The sequence below is a fragment of the Protomyctophum bolini genome (genome assembly GCF_963924005.1).
Source record: "Protomyctophum bolini genome assembly, chromosome: 7".
In the NCBI taxonomy this organism is placed as follows: Eukaryota; Metazoa; Chordata; class Actinopteri; order Myctophiformes; family Myctophidae; genus Protomyctophum; species Protomyctophum bolini.
In genome coordinates this window covers 10,313,539-10,333,530 of record NC_137868.1, presented here as the reverse complement: position 1 = coordinate 10,333,530, position 19,992 = coordinate 10,313,539, and the positions used below count along the sequence as shown (strand labels likewise).

Sequence of the window (19,992 nt, the reverse complement as noted above, 5' to 3'; positions counted from 1 at the left end):
GCTAAAACATTTGGGAAAGACTGATCTAGAATCCTATACAAGCATGTGCACACACACACACACACACACACACACACACACACACACACACACACACACACACACACACACACACGCGCGCCCTGCCCTAGATTCAGTCTTTTATCACACCTTACAAACGTTAAAAACGTCACATGTGCGAGTGTGTGCGGTGTGCTTTAATGCATCTCCTTTTCATTATTCACAACTTGGAGTCACGAAATGTCTGTGTCTGTCAGCCAGATGTTGGATTTATTTGTCTGAGTGCACCTGCATGAATGCAGCGAGTGTGTGTGTGTGTGTGTGTGTGCGTGTGTGCGTGCGTGCGCGTGTACACGCATGCATATCAGAGTATTGTTTTGACATTTTGTGCACTGCATATTATATCGGTTTGAAGAATTATATCAGCTGTCAATCAACCAATATGGTTTCCCAACATTTCTTGACATGTGGCCATTGATCCTTGACATGACACGCTGTACTAGTTATATGTAAGGCTGAACCACATGGACAACATTGCATACCTCAGTATCATATGTCATATTCTATATTTTAAGTGTTGTGACATTGAAAACTAAACATTATTGTGTTAATGAGTTTGCTAACGTACTGGACCATAGACACACACACACACACACACCAACAGGACTAGCCTGTTCATTATTCAGACTGAAAGCCCACTCCACAGCAGCAGTTTATGGGATGGGTGTCGTCAAAGCGGCAGTCTTCGGTGATTGGTTCATACCAACCAATCAGAATAGTAGGAAAGCAGATGACGTTGTTGTCAATCATGTGGCTATGGCTAACCCGTTTGCTAACCAAACAAACACAGCCAACGAGCGCTACTAGTATGTAAACAAAAGCGGTAAAATATGTCGGATGATTATGTTTATAAAACCTCTCGTGTCTGTAAAGACACTATTTATCATATGTCGGGGCTGATGGCCAATCAGCTTACTACTTGGCTACGCATGTAGCTGACACCGTCGTCGGGAGAGACTCCAGACCTGAATCGCCAGAACATATTTTCTTAATCGGCGTGGCTAGCGATTCAGGGCTGGAGCCAGGCTACAACAGGACAGAGGGACAAACGGAGTGATGGTTTATTTTACGAGGGGCTAAAACAGAGGGCTGGCTTTAGAAGTGGACGATATATTGTCGATATATCGACATGTCGACAATATATCTATATCGCGATACGGTTGCCTTTTTGCGATACTGATATTGTTCATGTTCATACCTCGATAACGATACGATAACGATATATTGTGCAGCCTTAAAGTAGAGTATGTATGTTACGTACTTATCTCACGGTACATATCTTGTACTCCACTACATTTATTTGACAACTTTAGCTACAGTTTGCAGATTTATATTGTTATATTATTATTAGAGAACATAGATTAACCAATCAAGCCCTATTTTGTACTTTGGCTATTCTAAAACATATATTAATCTAGCCTACATTAACCTATCTTGAAGATCTGCTTTTTTTGTTTTGTTTTGTTTTTATTCTGAAACACTTGATTACTTTGTCTCGGAAGTTCGGAACTCTAATATACTTTTCTACTTTTACTCTAGTAACTTATTTTTTCCTTAAGTAAAATCTCTATAAAGTATTCCCAGCAAGCACGGTCAGGACCTGGACCAATCAGTGACGTCTATATTGGAATCAGACAGTGGTGGAAAAAACCCTGTCATGATGACGTTATGATGACGTCCTCCGGTGACGTTCAGGACTTTAAGGACTAGATCACAGCCCATATGGGGATGATCTTTACGTCATTTCCAGTAATAATATAGCTTATTCTGGGCCAGATCTGACTATTTATGATAATTACTTAAGTTGATCTGGCCTCAATCGGATTCTCTCTGGATGTCCGTCTTAGTGGGCAGAACTTATGTTGATAAATCAGGTGATATTAGTTATTAGTGATATTAGTGAGTGAGAGTGAGTGTGAGTGTGTGTTGCTCTCAAATTTCAGACATGCTTTTATTTGTTATTGTCAGTAGTTAGTAGTAAGAGAAGTCTATATTATATTTATACTTGTCTTAAATTTACATTGAGCTTTTTTGTTAAATACACATTTGACCATTTATACCATTTTGGAACCGAAATAGGGAACTGTTAAGAACCGGAATCGATAAGCAGAACCGGAATCGGTACCGGACTCACAAAAATCCTAACGATACCCATCCCCACCAAGGACACACCCAGAGACGCTGTGCATTCTTCAATGACCTCCATATATAAATAAGAGGACAGAATAGGACACAGACAGAGAAAGACATTTGTGGATTTTTGGTTCTGGACAACTGCCAGTCTGACCGAAATACGTTACTCGGGTACTCTTGTTATGCACAGGACAGACACAGACACACAAACATAGACACAGGCACACACGCACACACACACACACACACACACACACACACACACACAGGTTTAGTGCGTTTAAAGACATACCAGTGGGGTCCAGCAGGGCGTTAGCAGCGCCCCAGCGGTGGTAGAGGGCCGCCAGCTCGTGGGGGCTGTAGTTCTTCAGGAAGCTGAGGATGTCGATGGGCATCTCCTGCTGTGCCTCCGCTATCGACTCCTGCTTCACGTCCCCGCGCGCTCCCGAGGGCTGGGAGGAGGAGGAGGAGGTAGAGGAAGAGGAGGAGTTCTGGAGGGCGCCGCCGTGCGTCTGCGAGGAGGTCCCGTAGCCGTGACCCAGTGAAGAGCTGTGGGTGATGGTGCTCGGCCTGGACAGGCCTGCTCGCGCCTGGCTGTGGGAGTTGGTATGTGGCTGGTGGTGATGCTGATGGGTCTGATGATGCTGATGATGCTGTTGATGCTGTTGATGCTGTTGATGCTGTTGATGCTGTTGATGCTGTTGATGCTGCTGATGATGGAGGCTCTTGGAGGGCTGCGGGGAGCTCCGGGCCCGGCTGTACTCTGCCAGGCCGTGCTTGCTGGACAGCATGAAGCCCAGGCCCTCCTGGGGCATCATGTAGCGGTCCGCCAGCCTGGCCCCCGATGTGGAACCGGCGGCGGGCGCCGAGGGACGCTGGGAGACGCCGGCCGTGCTCTTCTCCAGGGAGCCGGCCGAGCACGAGGAGCCTCCCCGGGGGTACAGATCCACCCTGGGCCTGGAGTGAGACGGGTGGTGGTCACCTGGGGGCCGGCCGCCGCCGCCACCGCTGACCGGCCGCACGGCATGCCTCGCCGCCTGGGAGCCCGAGCCGGACGACGAGCCTCTGGAGGAAGGGGTGGAGGAGGAAGAGGAGGAGGAGGGGGGATTGCTTGGGTTACCAGTGGGCTTGTTCTTCTTGGGGGTCTCACTGGAGCACAACGGGGGCTGGGTGCGAGGGGTGCGGACCACCGGAGGCAGCGGGGGACACTCCTTGCCCTCCAGCACCGGCGGGGGACCCGTGCGTCGCCTGGCGTACGAGGAGCCGTCTCTGGGGCGCTTCAGGCCGTTCTTCAGGGCCCATTTAGGAGCCAGGGAGGAGCTGCTGCTGTTGATGCGGTGCGACACCGTCTGGTGCATCCACAGCACCTCCGGGTAGCGGGAGGAGTAGGAGCAGAAGGAGCACTTGTGGCTGGGGAGGCCCATCTTGTCGGGGGCCACGGGGGAGGAGGGGCCTCTGTGGTCCTCAGCCTTGACACACAGGTCTAGCGGGGTCAGGCTGGGGTCAGAGGGCGACGATGACGACGGGCCACTAGGAGGTTTGTCCACAGAGGAGCGGGGGGAGAGGTAAGGGCAGGGCGCTGCGGCGGCGTGGGGCAACCCCTGGAGAAGGGCCATTTTCAGCTTGGGGTAGCCACTGGGGTGGCCTCTGTCCGAGCTGGAGCTGGGACTGGGACTGGGACTGGGGCTGGGGCTGGGGCTGGGCGTGGGGCTAGGGCTGGTTTTACTGGGAGCCGGGCTGGGTCTACTGTCGGGGTCGGCTGGGTGCTGGACGCGGACATGAGACAGATAGGACGAAGAGTCTGTGGCCACAAAGTCACACAGGCTGCAGACGTAAGGCTTCTCATCTGTGGAGGAAGACAAAAGAACATATGAATAACTAAATGTGAAACATAAAGATGAACCAGGGTTTTCCTGCTATCCTCAAAATTAGATGCGAAGTACCTACAAGATATGTAAGTCAGTGTTGTTCACATTTTCTTCATTAATCATTCATTAGTTTCTCTAACTAATGAATGATTTATAATTTAGTCTTTGAGATAGGTTGTCGTTATCGGACCAATGGTATGTCGGACAAAACACATGCCCAAAATAGGGATGGCAGGTTGAAAATTATATTTAAAAAAAATTTATAGAGGTATAGAATGTGCCACTGTATTGAGAAATTAGTGTGCACAAAAGAAAGAAAGAAAGAAAATCACAACTTTTTGTTTAGTTGTACATATTGAAATAGTAATTTGTGGTAACTGAAGTTGTCACAAAGTATTGTTCTTCACAGATGTAGTTTTCGCGAGTAGCCACTTGGTGTCAGTATTGGTCTGGTCAGTGTTACCGTCCTCCCAAAAGCTGCTTTCAACTTGGCATAAAGAATGGAGAATATCAGATCTATAAAACACATGTGGTACATCATCCAGTGGTTTTCATCCTTTTTCATATCAAGGCCCATTATTTATTCAACATTTGAGCCACGGAACTCCATTTGATGACATTTAGCCTCTCAGACCAAAAACTAAAGAATATTCTATTGTCGTTTGGATAGTATTTTGTCCACAATTCCATGCTGTATTGATGTGGTGCGTTTGGAGAGATAACAGGCTAACGTTGAATGAATCAAAATGACAATTATTTTACATGCTCTAATAATTGTGTATAGACTTCTTGTAAATGAGGTAGCTAGCCTAATACAGGTATTTAACAATAATTTAACTCTTGAGAGCGTAAAATGAAACCAAATGGACCCATCAGGGTCAATTTGGTTTCATTTTACATTCTCAAGAGTCAAAGAGAGTTAAGAATCTAAAAAGGCTCCATTTGGAACCCCCTCAAGGACCACTGGTTGAGAACCACTGGCTTAGATAACAACCATGCTGACTATTTGTCATGACCTGACATGTACCAATTTTTTCACAATATTTTGAGTATTATTTGGTCTTTTGCATAACACAACATTTAGTCTTAGCCCTATTTAGTCTTCTGAAAAACCTTAGTCGACTTAGTCTTCGTCAAACAAAATTCCCACTAATATGTACTGTAACAGTAACTGTATGAATCTCCTTCATGGGCCCTGGTCCAGTGTGTTTCCACCAGTTCGCCACAAGGTGGCATACATGCTCTACCTGACTTATGGAGAAGCACGACATCCTCCCACAGCCTAACAAAGATACCGATCTCATCTCACACCCACGTTTCATCATTCAATATGGTCCTCCTAACAGGCATGCCAGCTTCAGCCCATATGGTGTGCATGTGTGGGTTGCATGTCATCATTGACACTTGAACCCTCATATCAAGGCTTGTCCTCCTAGGCTAGACCTTTACGGCAACCTTCAACATATTATAACCCAAAACAGCAACAAAATGGAACCAGCCTTTTCCTTGATTCATGTCCACGCACGCACGTACGCACGCACGCACGCACGCACGCATGCACGCACTCACTCACTCACTCACTCACTCACTCACTCACTCACTCACACTCTCTCTCTCTCTCTCTCTCTGACCTGCCATCTGCTTTCCATTTGCCTTCCTGTTGGCACACCAGTGCAGTAGTAGCCAACACACACGTATACCACTACCACGGTGCCAAGGCTATACGCCCCCGGGCTGGACAGAGTGGCATCACAGAGAAGATTTATGTTGTTTAAATATATACATACACACACACAACAGTATATGTTCTCACTTTCTCTCGCCCTCTAACCTTTCCTCTCCTTCCTGCCTTTCTCCTGTGTATCAGCTCCTATAGCTGGAGTCAGTCAATCTATCTTATTCCTGGAGGGAGAAGCTCTCTGTGGTTCCCAGAGAGCAGCCCCTGTGCCTGCCTCAGTGCCTTCCCTGGGTTTACTGCCAGGGAGGAAACTAAAGCATGCAGGAAAATAACCTCAATGTGAGGACGGTAAACAAGGAGGAGGCGGTCACGGGTCACTCTCTCTATCGGTCCTGCAGTGGCGCGTTATTATGTATCCCACCAACGTTCTAGGAAAGCCCTAAACCTAACCTCCCACGGGGCAGCACACCTAAACCTAACCTTAACCCATGTCTAACCAATAACTAGTCTAAACTAAGTATGCACCCCCCTAAACCTAACCCGAACGGCCTAACCTCAGTAAAACTATGCCTTCCCGGGAGCCAATCAGACACATGGTGAGGCGGGTCTACCCTAGAACGTTGGTGGGTGGGATTCATAATCACGCTGCAGTGGCTGCTACTCTCTTCCTCACCTGTGCAAGAACACACAAGTACATGCATATGGCGCGCACGCGCGCACACCGACATGCAATTGCACAGCCCTGGCTGCAGGAGCAATTAAGACTAGAGTGCTAACAGGCTGTGTCATTGAAGTGACACCTATCTCTCGCACAAGAGTGAACAGAGCTGGCAGAATCACAGGCAGGCAACAAGCACGGGGACAGACATCTTAAATCAGCTACTCTATGAATCTCTGCCTGTGAAAACCTGATGACAAAATGTCCTAATCTCACTGCAGTACCGTTGTTCAAGGTGAAGTGTTCTTATGTCATTACATTATATAATGGGTAAAAGTCTAAAATTGAGCCACACTTAAAAATGCACGGAGCACCATTTTTGGTTCAAAAACACTAACGATAAGGAAGTTGGATGAAAATGCTGCACATTCTGTTCACTTTGCTCGAGCCTTGATGAAGTCTTGGTTGGAACATGTCGGTGAGATTACGGCGCTTTCTTCCTTTTAACCATTTTCAACAGCAGAAATGGTTGCCAGCTTCCTGGCAATTCTTGCGCATTAAGAGTCAAAGCCACTTCACAGGAACTTAGCATTCCGTCTAATCACCACACACCTTGAAGGCACCCCTCGTGTCATCTAATACATCAATTACAGTAAAAAGCGTGGGCGGCGGCGGCTGATTCACATGAAAAGCAGCCGGCCTACTCTTCTAGAAATACCCGTGGATGGAGCCAATGTGTCATCAAAGCATTGTCATCACTCAGTAGTATGATTTGCCTAAAAGCAGTGCTAAGTACTGTACTTAACGCATTCTGACCTGAGATCAGATTCTAAAAATGTCTTCTACATCCTGACAGTTTTCTTAAAAAGCTATGTGTCTATGTCAGTCGTTCTTCGATTTTTCAATAGCTAAAGCATAACATAATGCTAACACCAAAAGGGGTTCCTGCCCAAAATGGGTTAACTTGCGTATTTCCATTTTTCATTACTTTATACTGAGGCAAATAATGTGCTTTTTACTCCATTACAATTAAATGACAGGTTTAGTTAGTACTAGTTACCTTTCAGATTTAGATGATATAATGCAAAACATACATTAGCCACTTAAGATAATTTTTTGTATTTTTATAATTTAAAACATAGCCAATTATTTTTTATAATTTGGCTACTGTATTTAGATCTGATATTTTCGAAAGATTGAGTTATTTGACTTTGGTACTTTAAGTATATTCTGATGCCATTACTTTTGTACTTTTACTCAAGTACAATTTTTAATACAGGCCTTATACTTACCTTATACTATACTATACTATACAGTATTTTTTTTTTATATTGTGTTCAGAACTGTCTCAACTAAACACAAGATCTGACACAAAGTTTGACCTGACGATCAAGATACAATTTATCCCCTGAGCAAGCAGGCAGGCTCGGGGACAAAGGAAAGAAAGAAAAACAGAAAGCACTTGAACAGGAAACCGGGTTCAAATCCAGGGTAGAAGAGGAAGGTTACACAGTGCAGCTTTAAGTAAACAAGAATGACTCAGTTATAACTGCCAGGTGCAGAAAGCTCTCGCTCATCTACAGTATAATCGGTGTCAGAGTATTGGTTTTATGGGTAAGTCTCCCATTGGCTTAGAGGCAGCCTAGAGACGAGGCAGCCAATCATGAAAAAGTGCAGTCACTACTAGAGGTAGTAGCAAATGTAGTCCAGACGCTTTTCAAGCACCTGGCAAAAAGAAAAATGTTATTACCTCTTCTACCACAGCTAAAATGCTATTGTGTTTGTATTGCTATGGTAGGCCTACTCGCATTCCTACACACACTAACGCGTTAAGCGAGCTACACTGCCACACAACGAAGTATAAATGAGTCTTTAAGTATCTAGGGGAAAGGGACACTGGGTCATTTGGGACATGGTGTGTGTGTCCTCTGAGTGTCTCTGCCTCCACTTTTCTCTCTCTCCATCGTGAGGTGACTCTATAAATAACAAATCGCTCATACATGAGACAGCCTGGCCTGGCTGACTGGTGGCCTGGCTGGCTGGTTTGTAAGAACAGTGGATGAGTGACAGTCAAAGTACTAACAGGTAACATTAAGGATTAGGTATCGGTCAAGGAATAATTAGATTGACAGAAGACAGCTGGTAGATTGATTGGTTGCTAATGTATGCTAAACATCCACATGGTTGGTTGGTTGGTTGGTTGGATGATCAGAGAGATATGGGGGGGGGGGGATCATTTAAGTCAAGCTGAAATCAAAAGGTATTTCACAGGAAAGGGAGGCGGGACACTGCGTGGAGTGGAGGGCTGCGTGCGCCTCATCCAATCACAGGGATCGGGGGCGGGGGTTGAACTGCATGGAGCTTTGGATCCTCCAGAGACAGACACCCACCATCTGCACTTCTCCTTCCCACCTATGAGCACTCATCTCAGGCAAAGCGTCCACAATGAGTGCTTCAAAGTAAAAAAAAAAAAAAAGATCAAACCAGGCAGTACTGATGATCAAATATGAATCAAGATGATGTTACTGCACTGCATTTGTTGACTCAAATGGTTTCTGAAAGGTATTTTAGCGTACTGTTTCACTGTACGCGTGTCCACCATGTTGGATATGGCAGCAGCGTGCAGCATCCACAAATTAATGGAATGTTTTGTTCCGATTGTTTGCATGCATTTTTCTTCTCAATGTTTCTTTGGCGCTTATTGTTAAACCAGAGGTTTGGTTGTGCCGGCCGCTATGGCTGATTGCAGTTGTATGTGGTTGTCAATCTACTCACTCGTCTGAGTATCATATAGATCTCTTTTATTATTATCAAATAATTTATCAAATAACTATATTTGTGTGTTAATGTGTTATTTCTCCCTCTCTCTCTGTGTGCGTGTGTGTGTGTGTGTGTGTGTGTGTGTGTGTGTGTGTGTGTGTGTGTGTGTGTGTGTGTGTGTGTGTGTGTGTGTATGTGTGTGTATCTGTAGGGATATTCCGCTTTCTGACGAGATAAGGACGGTACGCAGGAGTACGAGTACTCCAGAGCTTGCAGTCAACCCAGCCACCTGAGAACACCCATGAGGTCCCATACAGGTACGGGCCGTACGGCACCATGTTATACCTAAAGTAACATACAAACACCAATGCTATGCGGTAAGCCAATATTGTATGATTATGAATTAATAGAATGCAACAAAAGAAAACACGGAAAATACGTTATTGGCGCTACGGAAGTTCATGAGAAACATGATTATTAAGTCCTTGGTGTTGTATGAGTGTGCCAGTCAGTCAGCCTGTGAGTCCGTCCTGTGCCCCGTGGGCCGGCCCCTGTGCCCCACCCTGGGCCCGGTGGGCCGTGTGCCCCGCCCTGGGCCCGGTGGGCCGGCCCTGTGCCCCGCCCTGGGCCGGCCCTGCACAGCTTTGTTGTATAAGCACGGCTCTACTCACACTTCTGAGGCTGCGAGGTCCTTTTGCCCCCACAGCCGTTCACATTGGTCCGCCCGGGGTGTTTTTTCTATCTAAGTCTCTCACAGCCCCGGATAAACATTCGTTAGAATCAATCCCTGACGTCAGACTGCAGGATATTTCCCAGTCTCCCATGACTTTGGAACAATCATTGAGTGGGAGAGAGAGAGAGAGAGAGAGCACTTCACACTACATTTACTACCATGAAGGAAGTCCACCCCGGCCGTAGCTCTATTGGAGAACACAGCTCTCTTTGTTGTTGTGTTGTGGCATCAAGTTTGAGGGGGGAAAAAAGAGGGGAAATAAATAGCTACTGTAATAGAAGGTGTTTCGTTCCCGGTCGTGTAAGGCCTAGTTTTACTCCAAAGTTCTTGTTGAATGTTTGGTTATCCATTAAACAAAGTGCTGATGTTGAAAGTGAAAGGGGGGGTGGGGGGGGGGGGGGGTATAGAGAGGCAAACAGATTTCCATGGCAGAGAAATTAAAAAAAACGGAGAGCAGAGAGAGAGACATGTACATTTTCAAGCACAGATAAGGGGGGGTTTCCTGAGACAGGAAGAGTTGAAATAGCACACAGCCCGATCAGGCCTGCAGAGAAGCTGTTGCTATTTTTGAACGTCTACACAACACACCGCCAGGGAAGATTGGAAGCAATCACTGTGCTTAGCATGCCATCACTGCCTGTCTGACAAATTTGCGCTTTTAACAAGTTAGCGGCAAGTTAACAGCTAGCAGGCTCTATCTGTGTCTTCTCACTGAAAAGAGAGAAAAAAAAGAATACTACAGTTTTGACACATGCACTTCTTTTATCATAAATCAGCAGTGCGTGTGTGTGTTTTTGCCCTCGCAGTGGGCAGGGTTTTCTCTTTTTTTCCCCTTCAGTGTTTATGGGTTGTGGAGGTGAAAAAATGTCAGGCATTCCAAAAATGCCCTGTTGTCTATTGTAACGCTGTGTTCAAAGGCTTGCAAGTTCATCTAAGCGTTTACTGTTAACTTCACTGTTCAGTAACACTCAGTCGCGTTGGCCTCAACGATACGCCTCCCAGTGACAATTAATGTTTAATGACCATTTCTACAGTTGTTTATTTTATACACCCCCGTCTCCCCCCTATAAAATAGCTGCCTTTGAAATGTAACTGCGGTGTTTGGCCACCGGGGGGATCCAAATCCCCACTCCACAGGAACGTGGTCGGTCAGTGGTGATGAGCAGCACCCCCACAGTGGACGTTTCACCAACAGATGTTGGCTACCGAGTGACTGTCAGAGTCAGGGGCCTTGAGAGGGAGCTCTGGAGAGGAAATGGGTCAGGAATGCTTCTCCTTTGCTCTACCTTTGACCTCAGCTGCTTATACTCAAACATTTATACGCATACATTTGAATGTACAAACGTACATGTGTATTTGAAAATGTGTGTACACATTTTAGTGCATTTCCCATGTGAATTTACCTATTCCATTGGTTGCCTATTGTGCTTAAGTGATCACTATATTCTGGTAGTATTAGTAATCATTGCTATAGGGTGTTTATTCAATAAGCTCCAGCTCCAGCTCTTTAATAAACAGAAAATAAATGTTCAAGCTATCAGAAGAAAGTAGCCATTTATCAGCATATGTCCCAGTTCCAATTTTATCTGCTCGTTTCTTTGTGTCATCACTTAAAATCACACGTGTAAGAAGAAAATCACTTACCCTACCTTTAAATGCAAAACACAGAGTGGAAAGCGAAATGCAACATTGAGTTATTTCTGGTATTCAGGAAACCATTATGTAAAAAAGGAAATGGTTGTGTTTGGACTTACCGGCTAACTGGCCTGCATCGGCGTTGTCCGTCTCCGAGGCCTGGTCTCCCAGGGCGGACGCTGGCGGTGAGTCTCCGTACCCCGGGGTGCTGGGCCGGCTGGGGGAGCCCGACTCCGGGTCGCTGGTGGAGCCCCAGCGGTCTCCTCTCCCCGCTCTCTCCTTCTCTCCTCCGGAGCCCTTCTCCACGTCCTTTCTGTGGACCCGCTGGTGGACCATCATCTGGTGCCGGCTGCGGAACACCTTCCCGCACTCGAAGCACTCGTTGGACTTGGAGGGGGTGTGTGTCTGGGATGACCGGCGGCGGTCCTGGCGGGACGCGGGGCGGTACTCGGAGTCGCTGAGGCTCTCCGGGGTCCGGTCCCCGGAGGACGCGTGGCTGCTGCTGCGGCGGCCCGAGCTGCGTCTCTCCTGGCCCTTCAGGACGTAGCGGCTGCTTTCCTTCTCGTAGACCACGGCGGCTCCGGCCAGGGCCTCCGGTCCCATTCTTCCTTCCCCTGAGCCGGCCTTGTAACTCGGCTCCATGGGCTCCACGACCCTGCCCCTGGTGGCCAACTGCCAGGCCTGGTAACTGCAAACTGGATCCAGCTCTGGGATCCTCTGGCCCAGTGAACTCTTCCCCTGCTCCTCTCCGTCCTCCTCGGACTTCTCCTCGGCAGACCCGAGGTTGAGATAGTCCAGGAGGCGTCGCTTGGCAGCTGGCGAGTCCTCGTCGTCGCTGGCTCTGCGCTGGCTCGGGGGCCTCCTGCCGTTGCCGTGGACCTTCTCGTGGGCCCTGAGGCTCTCTCTGCTGTGGAACAGGTTCCCGCATTTGGAGCAGATCTGGTACACGGACGTAACAGAGCTGGCAGAGACATCGGGATCCTGGGCCACGTTATTGATGGTGACGGGAGGTTCCGAGTTCTCCACTTTGGTCCTCGACTTGGACTTGGTGTTGTGTGTCTTCATGTGGGACTTGAGGAACCAGGCCTCCCTGAAGCGCCGGCCACAGATGTGGCAGCAGTGCTCCAGGATGCCGGCGTGTTTCTTCATATGCGACTTCAAGAACCAGGCTTGGGTGAAGACCTGGCCGCAGGTCTCACAGGGGAATGTTCCGTCGGTCTGGGGCTGGGCGGGCTCGGGTTCCGCCACGCAGGCCTCCTCCTTAACGGGGCTCTCCTCCTCCGCGTCCGCAGTGATGTGGACCTTCTCGATGTGGCTGAGGAGCTGGTCCTCGCGCTGGGCCTCGTATCCGCACAGGCGACAGCAGAACGGCCGCTGCTCCGACGTGGGCTTTTCCCTCTTGATGTTTCTCGCCGGCGGTTTCCTCTTGCCCTCCTCTGCGTTGTTGTCTCCGCTGACCACGCGGTTACAGGCCGAGCTGCTCTTGGTGGGGCTAGTTCCACCATCCAGACCCTCGGAGACGCCCACCTCGGCCGCCGCAGACGCCGCCTCCTCCTCCTCCTCGGCTCCGCCCTCCTCATCGTCGTTGGAGTGGTGGCTAGAGAGCGTGCCCAGCTTGTGGCTGCGGATGTGCACCTTCAGGTTGCCCTTCTGGGACGCCCGGTGGTCGCAGTAAGGGCATTTGTACGGACGAGCGCCCGTGTGGCGCCTCATGTGCTGGGACAGAGAGCTCAGGAAGGGGAAGCTCCGTCCGCAGATGTTGCAGTCGTAAGAGCCGGGGGTCTTGTCGTCATCCATCTCTGCCTCTTTCCCGTCGCTGGCTTTGTCTTCGTCCAGCTCTCCCTTCAGGCCACAGGACTGGGTCTCCATCAACTCCACGCCGTCTCTGGGGTTCATGGTGCAGGCTGAGTCTATCCTGCCTTGCTGGCCCTGCGCAAACTCACTAACACGATAATCCCACTGCTATCTGCAGCTGTACATCGAGGGCTATGTTTTTGCGTTGTCAGGGGGATCCCGATGCTATCTGCCTTGGCTCATCTACTTGTTGTTAGCAGAGCATCCAAAGTAGCAGCTCACCCAGCACTCTAAGCACTAAGACAATGTCACCCATCCATCTTCATCTAGCACTGGCAATGAATCTGTGACTTGCTATTTGCTGTGGCACGGTGCAAAAGCAGCTTACCCGGCACAACCATTGATTGTGCCAGCTATAGTAAATTTTTACTTTCTGCCAAACAGAATATCTCATAGCTTATACTCCATGTTACGCTGTGAATTTCATGGGCTAGGGTTGTGTGAAAGTTTCAGTCCTCCACTGTTCCCAGGCCTTATGGGCGGTGTCTGTATCAGAGCTGAGCTAATCCACGACCCCTCTTCTTTTCATTTCATTGGCCTTTCTTTGGTTTTCGTTTTCAGCACATCAGCAACTTCCAGGAGGACACAGCAGCGAGTTGCGCAGCCTGCTCAGATACTGTCAACCTGCGAGATAGAGAGGAAGAGGAGAGAGAGAGAGAGAGAGAGAGAGGAGAGAGTGAGAGTGAGAGAGAGATAGAGAGAGAGAGAGCATAGGCAGGAAGGAGAGAGAGGAGAAACAAAAAGGACAAAAGAACAAGTTAGTATAGCCAACGCATGGCAGAAGCCTCTGTGTGTTCTATTACTTATTTGCATAAGCAGCTCTGCCCATGTGTCAGCAGCAGTAGTAGGCTTATATATGCGTCATGCAGTGGTTCTGTTTGTACATGAGCACCTCCTACAGTGTAGGTAGCATGTAGCATAGCATGTACTGTATGTCTGTCTACAGCCCTGTGTCTATGCACCACCGCTTGTGTGTGCGTGTGTGTGTGTGTGTGTGTGCGTGACCGTGCTCATGCGGGGGTGTGTGGTATAACTGTGCACGAGCCGGGCTTCAAGCCCTGACGCCACACTGGCTGAGTCAACACTTTACACAATCACAGTGGCGGGGAGCAACGTTCACATCAGCAAGATCAGCAGTGCCACCATATTCCCTCCCTGCCGTGCCGGGCCGCGCACGCCTGCTTCAACTGACACTATCACATGACAGGGATCTTAAGTACACAACAGGAAGTGGCTCTTCAGACAGTTTGCTTTGCTCTTTTTCTCCAGTCACAAACTGGAGTATATAGAGCGGAGGGGGGGGGGGGGGGGGGGGGGGGGTTATTGGGTTGGAGAGGAGAGGAGAGGAGAGGCAGCGCGGGGGGAAAGAGAGAGAGACACAGAACGGAACAGGCGAGAATGAGAGAGAGAGAGAGGGGGAGGGGGGCATAAAGACCAGATCTATAGTGGCGTTTTCACTCTTTATCTTGTGTCTAAATCTGAGGCCTGCAGCTCAGACTGTGGGCTCGACTAAAGCGCACTAGTGAACAGGACACGTTTGATTGCTTTATGAAATTGCATGAAGTATGACTGACAGCATTATTAGAGGCTATTATATGAACTGCCAGGGCCCATATAAGCCCCAGATAGTGCCAGACTGTAATTAGAGGTGGATAATTGATCATAATCATAAGAGGATAAGCTGTGGGAGTGGGGGGGGGTGGGGGGGTTTCTGAGGGAACAATCATACTTCTTACATCTACCCACGACCAAAAGCACCACTCTGCCCAGTGGCGTACACAGACATCTAGAGGGGCAGGTGCTCAAGTGGGGAAAAAAGGGCACCTTGTGCAGCGCATTTTGGGGCGGGAACCCATTTTGGTGCTTTAGCTATTGAAAAATAGCAGATCTACAAGCTCATAGCGCGCCACCGAGTGGCGCGCTACGAGCTTGTAGGTCTGCTATTTCTTTTTTAATCGAAGAACCACTGACATAGAAACATATAGCTTTAGATTGTGGGGGCCTAAATAATATAGTAGAAGCGTTTTTTTATCCAGATTTGATCAATGTCACCATGGTCCACACACTACAAATTAAGAAAAAAAAGAAAACGTTTTTTTCTTTTTTTTTTTGTTAAGAGCAAAATTGCCAAAAGGGCAGGGGGTGCTCTAGCCCCCCCTAGTGTCTATCTGTGCACGCCACTGACTCTGCCACCAGAGCCCGATGCATTTCTACGGTGATTCATGCCCTTCAGATCAGCGTGGCCACACTTCCTCCTAGGATATTTGATAAGCTAACGTTGCCGGGCAACACTTGTCAATTCCAGCCACTAAAGCGAAGATGATAGCTTTGGAATAAAGCTGTAATACTACCAGGAAGTGGACTTGTTTTAGAAGCATTGCGGTTTACTCCACAGTAGGCAAACAAAAAGGAGACGTATAGGCCTAAATACCTTACTGCTACTGCTGCTACTACTACTGTTAACAATATAAATAATACTAATAATACTAATAATACTATTTATATAGCACCTTTTATGACATAAAGTAAAGTAACATAAGTGCTTTACAGAGCAATACAAATAGAAAAGCAAATACATAAAATAGCATTAAATACAAGAGCAAAAAACAAAAGTAACATTAAAACAATAGAGGCTCTAATACTAATATGAATAATAATAAATTAGATATATTTTTTGTCTTTCTTTATGCTTTTGTTCCCCAATACAAAATGTACAATGTCCCTGTTGTGTGTTATCATATAATTAGGCTGAAAGAATATTCTTGTTATATAGAAGAAGGGTCTTGAGTCATAGACCAATAATAAGGTTCCCAACTATGAGTCATTTATCTGGGGACCTCCTGAAACCCCCTGAAGGACCCCTTGGGGCTCCCCGTAGCCCAGGTTGAGAACCACTGCTTTAAACAGCTCCGGCTTTCCTCCAACATGCGTGAGTGAGTCACACTCGGCTTACTTTAACCCACGCACTCCCAGTAGTGGAAAAAAAGGACCCAAGTGTTGAGTGTCAATGCTGCTAATGTAGAACTACTCTGTTACAAGTAAAAGTCCGGAATTCAAAATGTACTTGAGTAAAAGTACAAAAGTATTGGCATCAAAATGTACTTAGAATTTACTCATTATGCAGAATGTCCCATTTCAAGTTATCAAATGTATACAGATCTTTTGAAAACGGCAGATCTATAAGCTCACAGTGCGTCGCATCGCGAGCTTGTAGATTTGCTGTTTTCAAACGGCCTAAAAGTATATAGGGCTGAAGGGGTTAAACTGTATGTTTTATAATAATAATAATAATTCTAGTAAGTTTTCAAATTATTGTAGTGGAGTAAAAGTACAATATGTGCCTCTGAGATGTAGTGGAGTAGAAGTAAAGGTATTGGAAAGTTGGAAATACTCAAGTATAAATACTTCAAAATTGGACTTACGTCGTACTGATTGTACTTATAGTTACTTTTCACCACATTTTTACACTCTCAGTTAAACTAACACTCTGGATTTGACTGTGCAGCCAATCAGCAATCAGCTGGGTCTGACGCTGTGTAAATATGGCTTTAGCAGGAAAAAAGAACAAGACCTTGAGTTTGACCTTTCTAGGTCATTGGAGGTCATGGGTCATATTGCCAAATGGAATGGATTTGTTCCTGATCTTTGATCTTTGACATTTTTCAAGTTTGATGTCTTTCTTGGGTTTTTTTTTAACTGATGAGCCCCAAAACCTGAAACCCTATGATACATATGATTACACTTCCCACCTTTGCTTAAATGTCATTCCATGCCACAGTTTCACCATAGAGTTGCTAACATTCAGACAAACAAACAGGCAAACCAAGGTAACAAAAGTTAAGCATGAAAAGCATCTAATAACATTCATTCATTGCTCTATATCAGTGGTTCCCAAAGTGCGGTCCGGGGACCCCCAGGGGTACTTTAGGGAGTTCCAGGGGGGACCCAGCTAGATGATAGTTTGTAACCAAATTGACCCTTATGGGTCTGCAACTCAGAAAGTGTACAAATGTAACCAAATGGACCCTAATGGGTCCATTTGTTTCCATTTGTACACTCTCAGAGTTAAATTAGCATTGATTTTACAATATAAATTGGGGGTCCCAGAGATATAAATGCTATTAAATAGGGGTCCGTAGACTAATGCATGTCAAACTGGGGTTGAAAATCACTGCTAGAGACATACAAATCTTCTCTTATGGGGGTCCCTGGCATATCTTTTCAAATGGGGGTCCACAGGCTAATTAGTGTCAATTTGTGGGTCCTTGACATGAAAAGGTTTGGGAAGCAGTGCTCTATAGGCCTATCTAGAACACACAACTATTGAGATAATATGTGCTGTAGAGTGTATGCCTCAGAGCTCCTTGTATTATGGATATATCTCACATGCACAGTACAATCCTCAGATTGTGTTTAAGTAGGCCTACCGCCGTTTACAGTGTTAGTGTCATCAGTTGTACATGATAAGTGATCAGAAGAGAGTGCCATCTCACTGCAGCTATAATGGAAAAATACAACAAACTACCAAACCATTACAGCATAGCAGACCTACAAGCTCGTATCGCGCCACTCGGTGGCGCGATATGAGCTTGTAGATCTGCTATTTTTCAATAGGTAAAGCATAACATGATGCTAACACCAAAATGGGTGCCCGGTCAGAATGGGTTAAGTAGGCCTACCGCCGTTTACAGTGTTAGTGTCATCAGTTGTACATGATAAGTGATCAGAAGAGAGTGCCATCTCACTGCAGCTATAATGGAAAAATACAACAAACTACCAAACCATTACAGCACCAAATTTGTCAAATCTGCAGCGAACGACTTCGTCGACATTTTGGCATTAATGTGAAATGAACTGCCGACTGCTCTCTTTACTGCTTTAGTGATTTGTAGCAATCACTTAAAAAAAAAACTTAAAGACTCTCTGAAGAATGTTTGGATACATGACACACCACTTCAAAGCTGGAGCAAATGAGCCTGATTGAATTACACCCAAGACATGAAGGGTGACAAATCAGCTGCTGATGGACGTAAACACGTCAAAATGAGATGTTTAGCCACCCCCCCGTGTGTCTCTAGCTGTCTCTCTCTCTCTCCCTCCCTCCCTCTCCACCCTAATGTCACTCAATACTTCCTTTAGCTGGAGTCTGTTCTGGTGTTAAAAAGGAGGATTATGATCTTATTTCGTATTAAATAGCCAGGCTGATTGGAGGCGGTGGGTTAGGAAGAGGATGGTGTTTGGGGGGGCTTTAAACCCATCATCCACCAGACAGTCACATGTGCAAATTAAAATGTAATGAGATTAGGCCTAGAAGGGGAAACAATGCAGGCTCCCTGGCATACAGACCAAGAAGGGGAGCGGGGCGTTGGGTGGGGGGTGAGGGGGTGGGAAATTGGCTTAAGAAGGGAGAAATTGTCCAATGGGGAGACAACGGGACAAGGTGACCATTCACCAGAGTCATCGGAAAAAAAGATGCAGGCACTCTTCGTCTGCAATATTTGAAGTGCGCCGCGTACGGTTTCCCCGTCAGTGTGCTGTGGATCGCCCCCTGGCTATTCCGTCCACACGCAGGCTGCCAAGAATGGCTGCGTTTGTTTACCGTGGCTGTCATGCAGCCTCAGGCTAACTAGCCCAACTCCGACACACACACACACACACACCGACACATGTGCACGTGCTCATCGTGACACTTGGCCATTGTCAGGAGGAGTGTCTGTGTCTGATATCAGATATGACAACGGACACTTAACATGCCCCAACACGAGTCTCTGGGACTCAATAGAAACCTGCTCCCCTGATAATGACTGCTGCGTCAAACAGAAACCCCCCCCCCCCCCCCTCCCCCGCCCCGCCCCCCCCTCCAATACAACTAACTTCTCACTGTTTGAACGCCTGCTGAGCTCCTGGTGAACGTTGAACCGTGCTAGCAGAGCTTTAGTGAGGAGGAGGAGGAGGAGGAAGTGGGAGGTGGGGGTGGAAATCCGCTCGTATTTTCCCATCGATCCACAGCCTTTCAAAGGGGCCTGGCTATTTCTGTTTCCACTGCACTCAGAGAGAGAGAGAGAGAGAGAGCCCTGAGACTCACATCTGGAGCTGGTCTAGCACCAGCATTCTTTGGCGCGTCAAACAGGCCAGCAGAGGTCCTGTGTGTGTGTGTGTGTGTTTGCGTGCGTGCATGTGTACGTGCGTCCCGACGGCTTCCGTTTACAACACAGGGCCCTTCTTGTCGGACGGTCCACACATCAAAGTAAATTTTCTTTCTTTTTATAAGATTAGTTTTTTTGGCTTTTTCTGCTTTTATCGATAGTTACAAGTGAAGATAGACCGGAGAGAGAGAGACGGGGGGTGGAGACATGCAGTGAAGGTCGTCATGAACGGGACTCGAACACGCGACGCGCTGTCAGGCCAGAGCCTATACATGTGGCCTGGATCGTTAGGCCAGCGGGCGCCCCTCACAAGTCAATTTTTAAATAGAAGAATGTGATACAAAAGTCTTACAATTGTGCGATAAGCCCACAAGCTGTCATTCACGGTACGAGACCTGTGTGTGTCTCACCACAAACAACACCAGAAATCTCCCAACCCTCTCCTTCACTCAGACTGTCACATGTCA

General features: G+C 47.3%; 1 protein-coding gene across 2 annotated transcripts in view; it reads right to left on the bottom strand.

Moving 5' to 3' along the window:
* The window catches only part of LOC308319152 (zinc finger protein 516-like), a 54,844-nt gene that overhangs the window by 8,503 nt on the left and 26,349 nt on the right, over window positions 1-19,992 (bottom strand). For both annotated transcript variants that reach the window (XM_080769031.1, XM_080769030.1), the window contains exons 2-3: window positions 11,645-14,003; window positions 2,486-4,039 (exon numbers count right to left, since the gene is read on the bottom strand). In XM_080769031.1, coding sequence (XP_080625157.1) covers window positions 2,486-4,039; window positions 11,645-13,421 — 3,331 coding nt within the window. In that variant the 5' untranslated portion in view covers window positions 13,422-14,003. The remainder of the gene's footprint in view (window positions 1-2,485; window positions 4,040-11,644; window positions 14,004-19,992) is intronic.